At 37.6% G+C, this 9,666-nt stretch overlaps 1 protein-coding gene across 2 annotated transcripts in view; it reads right to left on the reverse strand.

Moving 5' to 3' along the window:
• mthfd2l (methylenetetrahydrofolate dehydrogenase (NADP+ dependent) 2 like) overlaps positions 1–6,158 on the reverse strand; it is a 29,241-nt gene extending 23,083 nt beyond the window's left edge. The window contains exon 1 of one of the 2 annotated variants that reach the window (XM_047380686.1): positions 5,986–6,158. In XM_047380686.1, coding sequence (XP_047236642.1) covers positions 5,986–6,128 — 143 coding nt within the window. In that variant the 5' untranslated portion in view covers positions 6,129–6,158. Of the gene's footprint in view, positions 1–134; positions 617–5,985 lie in introns of those variants that run through there. The other variant, XM_047380687.1, reaches the window with a different exon arrangement.
• Positions 6,159–9,666: the final 3,508 nt, after the last annotated feature.

A 9,666-nucleotide genomic window follows, 5' to 3' on the forward strand; every position in this document is an offset into this window, starting at 1 on the left:
AGATAGATAGATAGATAGATAGATAGATAGATAGATAGATAGATAGATAGATAGATAGATAGATAGATAGATAGATAGATAGATAGATAGATAGATAGATAGGAAAGTAAGTTACTCCAATCTGTAAGTCTCACTTTATTCCAAACTTCGTCCATCTTTCCCTGACTTGCATTTAAACTATAAATTGCTCCTGTTCAATCATGTCTCCTGTTATCTGGCTACGACGCAGGGCGTGGTAAGGCGTGTTGCGTCACTTCCGTTTTTCACTGTTACACTCGGTGGACTGTTTGGTGTGTTGTGAAGGCCCTCTCGGTTTTATCAGATTTATATTTGTTGTGACATCTCTTACTTATTCTAACACATAAACACGTTAAAACACGTATTATTTTCTGTTGCTGCACTTGACGTCAGGGGATCCCCGTGATTCACATGGTTTTCCCCGCAGTGGTAATGGGTCGCTAGCTTAGCGTTAGCTCCACCATGGCTACCCATTCTGTTGTTTCTCCGTCTCTCTGAGACTACTCTCTGCGTCAGATGTTCAGTTACTCCCCTGCCTCCTTAGTGATAATGATACGTGTAATCAATGTAGCATTTTTGTAGTGTTAGGAATAACCTTGCTTACTATTACTTATAGATGAGCTTTCACACACACAACAGAATGACAATGTTTTCATTTTTCTTAGAATAGAATAATAATCCTATGATTGCAGCAGCCACACTTAGATTCAGGGTTGGACACCTGCTATTACACACACTATCAGGTAGACACCAGAATGGTGACACATAGTCTACTGATATACACTGAGGGAGTGTACATCCCTCAGTGGGAGTACCAGACATAAAAACCATGTGTGACCTTTCGAGGCCGTTTCGTCATTTGGATCACAGAGCGGGTTAAGGACGGGAGCCATCAGCGCTGATCTCTGTAACCATTCCTCTGCCTTATTTAGAATAAAAGTGTTGAGAGTATAGAACAGTTTGAGATTCATTTCTTTCAGGAGAAAGATTATAGGTAGAGGTGACGCTTCTGGGGAAAAGAATTCGGGGGACATCTGAGGTGTCTGTCCGCCAACAGGGTGCAGTTGCTTGGGCAGTAGCTTTGGAGGCGAGGGTGTCGGAATTGGAGGACCAGCTTCACACTGTTGAAAAATCAACAGATAGCAGATGCCCCTTAGCCACCGAGGGCAGCTCCCCGCAGCAGTCTTTCAGGAGAGCTCGCGCAGCCTGGGCCTCAGGCCGGCTGGGTGACGGTACGTAGAAAGCATAGTCCTAGATCCCAGCCCACGGGTCACCACCAACTCGTCTGAGTGTCTAACAGATTTTCCCCGCTCAGCGACACACCCGCTGAGAAGCCGACTTTGGGAATTGGCAGTTCCATAAACGTGGCATTAGAGACACCAGCGACCATAGTCAGTTTGCCAGGGACCAGAACTACCTGAAACTGACACCTGGTTACACCCATCAGAGGTCACCAAAGTTAGTGTTCCTTCGGTGTGTAAGTTTGCCAAAAAAATGTTGGACTCATTTTCTCTGGTCCCCTCCCTGATTTGTCCAGTGACGACATGTTTAACAGCTGGCTGTCTAGGTGGTATCCAGAAAACAATGTGGGCTACACTGATAATTGGCAACATTTTGGGAAAAACCTGGTCTGATTCAGAGAGACAGCATCCATCCCACTTTGGATGGAGCAGCTCTTCTTTCTAGGAATCTGACCGAATTTATCAGTTTTCTAAAACTCTTGACATCCAAGGGTTCAGATCAGGAAGCAGGGTCGTAGTTTAACACTCCTCTCTGCAGCGTTTGTCCTGTTACCCACCCATTACCCTATTTAGACAGTATCCAAAATTGAGTAGATTAAAAAAGTAATCTAAAAGGAGGAAACCATGAAAGTCTCATAAGAATAAACACAACTCAAACTGAAAATAAAAATAAAACAAATGTGGCTTATTGAACATAAGATCTCTCTCTTCAAAGACATTGCTAGTTAGTGACCTGATCTGTGACAATCAAATTGATTAACTTGGCTCACTGAAACCTGGCTGCCGCAAGACGATTATGTTACTATAAATGAGTCAACTCCTTCTAATTATTAATTTTCACATACCTTGAAATACTGGGGGGGGGGGGGGGGGGGGGGCTTGATTACAAAGCACTAAAACTACTTCTGTTTGTTGTTTTGTACCATCCACCAGGCCCTTATTCAATTTATCTCAATTTACATCAGTTCTGACCTTGTCTGATTTAGTTTTCAATACAGATAAGATCATTATAGTTGGGGATTTTAATATTCATGTTGACACTGAAAGTCATAGCCTTTAATGCTATCTTAGACGCAATCAGCTTTGCTTAAAAAAATGTTCAAACCTACCCACCCTTTCATTCTCTGGACCTTGTGCTGACATATGGCAATGAGTGTAAATAAATAACAATATTTCCTCATAACCCTGTCCTGTCTGACCATTTTTAATAACCTTTGAGTTTAATTTAACTGAGTACTCCACACCTGAAAGAAAATGTCATTATAGTAGGTCATTATCAGGCGATGCTGTAACAACCTTTAAAGAATCTGTTCCATTTTTAGTTTCCCCATTATAGAAAAACACAGATAACGGCAATAATTTTGTTTCTGTCCCTTCACAAATTGATTCTCTTGTTCATAATGTTACTTCCTCAGTGCATTAGACAATGTAGACCCCCTCCGAAAAGAAGGTAATTATTAATAGGAGACTGGCTCCCTGATTTAATTCAGAGCTGCATACTTTAAAGCACAATGTTAGAAAATTGGAGAGAGAATGATGCTCTACACACCTAGAGGATTCCTACTTAATCTGGAAAATAGTTTACTGTTGTATAAAAAGACACTTCGCCAAGTTAGAACAGCTTATTTCTTATCAACTTGTATGTTAGACCCAATCCCAACCAAATTATTTAAGGAAGTGTTCCCTCTGATTACCAGCCCCATTTTAGATATGATTAACCTATCCTTAGTAAATGGATATGTACCACAGGCTTTTAAGGTAGCTGTAATTAAACCTTTACTTAAGAAACCTTCACTTGAACAAGATAATTTAATAAATTACAGACCTATATCCAATTGTCACTAATGATATTATCATGGCCTCAGATAATGGACTTGTGTCTGCATTTGATAAAGTTGATCACAATATTCTTTTAGAAAGGTTGGAACATGCATTTAGGGACCAGGAGAACAGCACTAGGCCGGTCTAAATCCAGGGTTAATTGTGGAGTACCACAGGTTTCAGTGCTTGGGCCTATTTTCTTTATATATATATATATACTTCCAATAGGTACAATTATATATTATATCATCCTTAGGGTTTGCTACATTCTCATACTACTCTCCAATTTTACGTTATTTGCTGTTATTTCAGCTTTTAACTTTATGTTCTCTCTTTGTTTTCTTTCTAGAAGCAACATCTGGCCTGGCTCTGTGTTTAGCTGTGGCACCTTCCTGGAGAGGGGCAATGTGCTGCTGCCAACAACTTAATGCTCACCTTCTACAAATTATACACTTGGCCCTGTCTTTCAGTGTTTAACCCTGTCTCTCCTAGAGGTAGCTACTGGCTGAGCTTCTACTGTGATTAACTGTATGTGCTCTCTTTCATACTCTTAGCTTTCTTTATTTCCTAGATGAAGCCACCAAAAGAGCTACAACCAACATTTGGTGTGTTGAGTGTATTCTGACAGATGTATTTAATGGGTACTTTGGATTCAGTCACATCTCTGTCATTGAAGGTGGTTGCTCCCAGTTGCTTCTAGCTGCCCATCTGCATTGAAGTCAGAATTCAGATTTTTTTTTTTTCAGTGGCCCTAATACTCTTCCATACTGATGAGCAAAGTTAATGTTCATTAGTTTATTAGTTGTTATTCCTCCTTTTGAACCAACAGTTTCCCTCATGTCTTGTTTGTCAGGTCACTTTGTGCCTCAGTTCCTTGCGTTGTACTGGCCTCGGGTTAGGTCACAACTTATCATTTTGAATAAAAATTTGACATTTTTGTGAATAAATAAAATATTAATTTGAAAAATTTTAGTGCCCTTCTGGTTGGTTTGCAATCCCTGACAGTATGAAAGATATATGATGTTTTTTCTGGACTACTACTACTGGATTAGTGCTTCTCATTAGTGCTTCTGCCACAACCCCCTCACACTGAGCCTGGTTCTGCTGAAGGTTTCTTCCTGTTAAAAGGGAGTTTTTCCTCTCCACTGCCGCTACATGCATGCTCAGAATGAGGGATTGCTGCAAAGTCAATGCCAGCGACTGTCCACTGTCGCTACATGCTCATCCAGGAGTGAATGCTGCAAGTCACTGACTGGATGCAATCTGCTGTTTCATCAGATAGAAAAACTTTTTAACCAATTTGAATAATAAATTGAATCTGACTGCACTATTTGATAGTTAGGATCAATTGGAACGTATGTACCAGACTTGAAATCTGTATGATTCGATTGAATTTACTTTGTAAAGTCCCTTGAGATGACATGTGTTGTGAATTGGCACTATATAAATAAAACTGGTTTGAATTAAACTGAATTGAAATCTGTTAAGAACATTGAACTAATAGTAGTTTTATGCACCTATTGAAGTTAAGGGGATTTCTTTAACTTTAAGCCAACTGTACAGAAAAATTACCACAGCTACATATTAAATTTGGGAATATTAGGTGGTGTCAGTTTATTACAGCTGAATTTGAAGAGCACATCGCTTTAATGTGTAACCAACAGTAACTTATGGCAACCAATTGGATTAACAAATGCCGGTCTCTCACACAAAGGTCACAAGTTTAAACGGAAGTTAGCTAAAGACTGCAGATTATGGCAGACCGTTTTAACATAACATCTGTTTCCTGTAATTAAACTGGTTATCTCAAAGTGAGTTTTGACTACTAACAGCTACATTTTGAATATCTGTAATGGCAATTTAGGATATCTGCATTTACATCCTCACTAGTAAGAACAATTCAAGATATCTTCAATCACATTTTGACAAATCAAAATGCCTTTCATGATATCTCAAACAACGTCACAGAATTCGTCATCTGAAGGGTCACACATCATTACAATTTAAGAAATCTCGAACTTAATTATGTCAAAATTACATTTTTAGATATATAAATTAAAAACTGTATGCTTGAAGACTGCTTTAGAAATCTAAACATTTTGGATTTACTCACTCCCTAAAAACACAATTCACCCTAAAAACGTTTTGACTAGACTGAATAATTATCAAAGATCTTAATTTAGATAAAAAATAAATGTTCACAATATCTGTAATTTCTTGGAAGATATCTTTCATTCATCAAGAGGCCAAAAATACATTTCTTGATATCTATATCTTAGTTTTGCCTAGTCATTAGTTGTTTTAAAGAAATCAAAAATTTAAGACACATACTTTCAGCAATATAGTGCATCTTGAATTGGAACCTCCAGCAGCTTAAACGGTATATCTGACGTCATTTATACTAGTCAGAATGTAATTAGATATATAGAATTGGTATTTTGCCAAGGCAAAATATAATTACAGATATCTCAACGAATAAATCTAGTCTCAAATTCAGATGTCTGGAATGTGTGGGGGAAGCCGATTTTATGTTAAAACGGCCTGCCATACTTATATTTAATAATATGATGAGAGGACCTGTGAATTATGTAAACGGTGTAATAACCTGTCCTTCAGCAATGTCACAGAGTAATTTCTCTAAGCTGCTATAACCGATGCAAATGCGCTAAACTACATTTTTCTGGCATATTTGTAAACGTTCTCGATTTTTTTCCACGTCGTTTAACAGTAGTTTACCTTGCGCCCTCTACCAGCTGATATGTAACCTGCACTCAGTTACAATCCTGTGACATGTGACGTACAGTACTAGCATTGCTTCCACCGGCACTCGAACGCCGCTCTCCATCCTTTCCAAACATTTCAACAACAACCAAATCGGCAGTATTTTAAATGCGACACAGTTTACCTTCTCACAGAGTGATACAGATGCCTCTTTTGACTGTCGTACTTTCTGTGCGTCCGCAGTTTGACAAGGCAGCAGTGATAGTGTGCGGTTAACGGTGAGCAAATCCTGAAGGAGGAGCGTACAAGTAAAACAGATGCCGCCATGTTTGTGCGTGTGTACGTGGTGCGTGTGTGCGTGCGTGCACAAGAAGGGGAAGGGTAGAAGGGCATTATAGTGCAAAGTATAGGTTCTGATTGAAACAGTATGTTCTACATTCTGCTGTATGCTTTGGTTTTGACTAAGAGGAAACGTTTTGATGTTTTGCGCTTCAAGTACACATTTACGTAGATGGGTATATAAAAAACACTCCTATCAAATGTAATCTAACAAAAAAAAAAAAAAAATAGCTGTGTTGAAGGCGGAATATATTAAAAAAACACATTTCTATTGACAAAATATTACAGCATTAATTTGTTCCTGCATGATCATATTCCTTGAAGCCACCAGATGCAGGTGTGTTAATGATTTAGACACTTGTAACCCCAAATATAGCTGGTTGTGTATACCAAGCATAACTGAAGTGTAAAAGAATGATAATAATAATGACGACAAGAAAAATATGGAAAGAAAAAACATTTAAAAAAGACCAAGTATAAACAAAAACTTACACAATTTTGTTTTGTTTTTTTAATCAATTCTTAACTGTTTTACCTCTTGCTGCATTCATGATTGCAATATTTTACATTTAACTGTAAATTCAAAATTTATTCCTGGAGAACACCTGAAGAACCACAATTTGCCGTTTAAATGTTCAAAGTGTGGTTCCAGCCCAAGTCTTAAGGACACTACATTAAACACTATTTTCTAAATGCAGCGGAAATACATAAAATGCAAGTGTTCAGTCCTCACTTTAGTTCTCCCAGGCTTTACTTCCAACCTCAGGGCATTTACTGCAGGTTTGTTCTCTCTCTCTCTCTACTTCACTTCATGTCCACCTGCTATCAAGTTAAAGTCACTATACCACAATATCTCACGTGCTTGAAATAAATACTTTAAATGTCTCCCTAAATTTCTATGGCTCACCAGTTAATTGTTTTCACCTAGCTTTACTGTATGAACAAATCATTGCACATGCATTATGCCTCATAAAAGCTAAATTTCTTCTAGTTATATAGATGCAAAGGATTTTAAGATACGGTGACCACAGCAGCGCAATAAATCCAAACTAAAATAAAAATATGATTGATATAAGTTCTGAAAGACCAATTAGGTAGTTGTTTGTGCCTTCTGTTTATTCTCATAGTTTGCACTATTATAATTTAAACCGATCAAACAGCTTTGTGTAATTTTAGCAATGTTTTTTTTATAGAAATATGTTTTTTGTGCACGGAACCATAAGATCCCAGTGATTTCTCTTCCTCTCTTCTGGACTCATATCAGGTGGCTCTTCAGGGTAGCACAACATAGGCTTGAGTTCAAAGTGCAAAACTAATGTGGACACAAATGTCTTCCAGAACCACTTTCAGGGAGTAACTGGATCTGAATGCATTCATACTTATATTTTGTCATGTCAGCTTGTGATTCTGTCAACCTAGGCATCTGCTAGCTGCATGGTGGCGCAGTTGGTAGCACTGTTGCCTTGCAGCAAGAAGGTTCTGGATTTGACTCCCATCCTGGGGTCTTCCTGCATGGAGTTTGCATGTTCTTCCCATGCAGATTTAGTTATTTACTCCCAGTATTGTGGACTGGCATCGAAAAAAAAAGAGGTGAAAATAAACCCCGCAAAGTAACAAAGAAACTAAAACATGGTGCTCCCATCCAATTTAACAGAAACGAATAAGTGCCTTTCACAATGCAGTTCATCTGTTTTAGACCTTTTTTTTTCCACTCCAGAAAGCTGAGCTTTTAATTTAGCCTGCAGTTAGTGTAACATTCTCCAAAAAGTGGACACTCAAATAAGGGTGTTACAATAATCTGCCACAAGATGGCAGCAAATATTTGTTTTATCAATTGTGTCAAAGCTGATGTTGGAAAAGAAAAGGCATCTGTTCTACCTGAAATTTAAGATCATATCTGTGTAAAATATGGCCCAACTGATTAAATACTGTCTCATAATTAAAGTGTAAAAACACCATTTACACCAACATAGAAACGTTTTTGAAAATATGTGTTATGAAAATGATTAATCTGGATTAACGGAAAAATTAAGATTTGGTTAAAAAATTATCAGTTATACAACACGACAAAGTCACGTTGACTTACAGTTATAAGGAATTTACTCATTGGTGCCTCAGTGGTGAAAGACAGACAATACTGGTGAAAACTAATGGTTTCATATCTTATTGTTTGCCATTAGAAGTAAGAAGTAAGACATATATACACCATCACAAGACCTCAAGTACCGCAAGGCGAAAATATTTCAAGTCATACATTAAATCTGTGCAAATATTGACATTTAAAACAACATGCTCTTACTATTCCAATTAACAAATCCTAATCTAAACATTAATAGAACCACCTTGTAACATTCATCAAGAGGCCATTCCAGCAACCATTTGCCAATATTGTTGCTGCACATATGTAGTAACATGTCATGGTTAAGTTTTAATTTTGTTGTGGTGCTCCCTATAACCAAAAAATTAATCAATCAATGTTAAATATAAGCTGGTAAACTAACATGTACCAGTTAGTCAGATATATAAAGCAACACCATGGTAGCTGTTTAAGTAAGAACTTAACAACCAGTCTTGCAGATGTTTGCATTATGCAAAATACATAAAAGATTAATGCGTATTAACGATAAGATACCAATAGGTATTTGTGTATTTGAGTTCCAGGCTTGGCAAAAAGGACAAACGGGACAAGATTTTGGCCCAGGTTTGTTTTTAGCCATGTTAATAACGTATTACTTGATGAAAAAAAGATATTGGTGTTAAGGAGCCATAAAGATTGTGTAGCACATGACACATTTGGAGTAAATGTTTGTTTATCACATTTCTCCCACCACTCAAACACCACACCCAAACCAGGCCTGCCTGGGCATGAAACTAAAGAGTACATAGAAACTAATCTGCTATTTTCATTAGAGCCTGTCTGTTAGACAGATCTATAAGTTAGTTACATAATTCCTAAGAAAAAAAAATCACCTCAGAATGACTCTTTTTTAAGAGATTTTGCTATAGCAAACCAACTCCGCTGTAAATATAACGACAGCCATCTTGACCTGGGAAGGAATGAGAGGACTCTGGGAAAGTCAAATCAAAGTCGATCAGGTTTCTCTAGCTGTGATGTGGATGTGATATTTGTTGTGTAACTGTTAGTTTGCCGACTGTACATCTGAAGCACAGGATGCTGACTCTTCTTTACTTAGCCGCATTTGATGCTGTGGCATACACAATCTTATCTCTAAGCTAAAGGGATTTTTTTGGACTTTAACGTTTTCTGCAGCACGATTGTTACAACAAAGAGATGCCATAAATACATATGCACCACGGCAAAGCAATTCACACACTACTTAAATCTCTGACACAAATATTTCAGATCAAGTACATTTTAGTATAAGACAAAGACGAGCTGAGTAAAGGCATTTTCAAATGGCTCATTTTATTTACTCACCAAAAAACCAAATTGGGTTCATGTGAAAAAGTAATTGCTCCTCCCTTGTTAATTCATTAACTGTGATAAACCACATTTTTGCACAGC

The sequence above is a fragment of the Girardinichthys multiradiatus genome, chromosome 12 (genome assembly GCF_021462225.1).
Source record: "Girardinichthys multiradiatus isolate DD_20200921_A chromosome 12, DD_fGirMul_XY1, whole genome shotgun sequence".
Lineage (NCBI taxonomy): Eukaryota > Metazoa > Chordata > Actinopteri > Cyprinodontiformes > Goodeidae > Girardinichthys > Girardinichthys multiradiatus.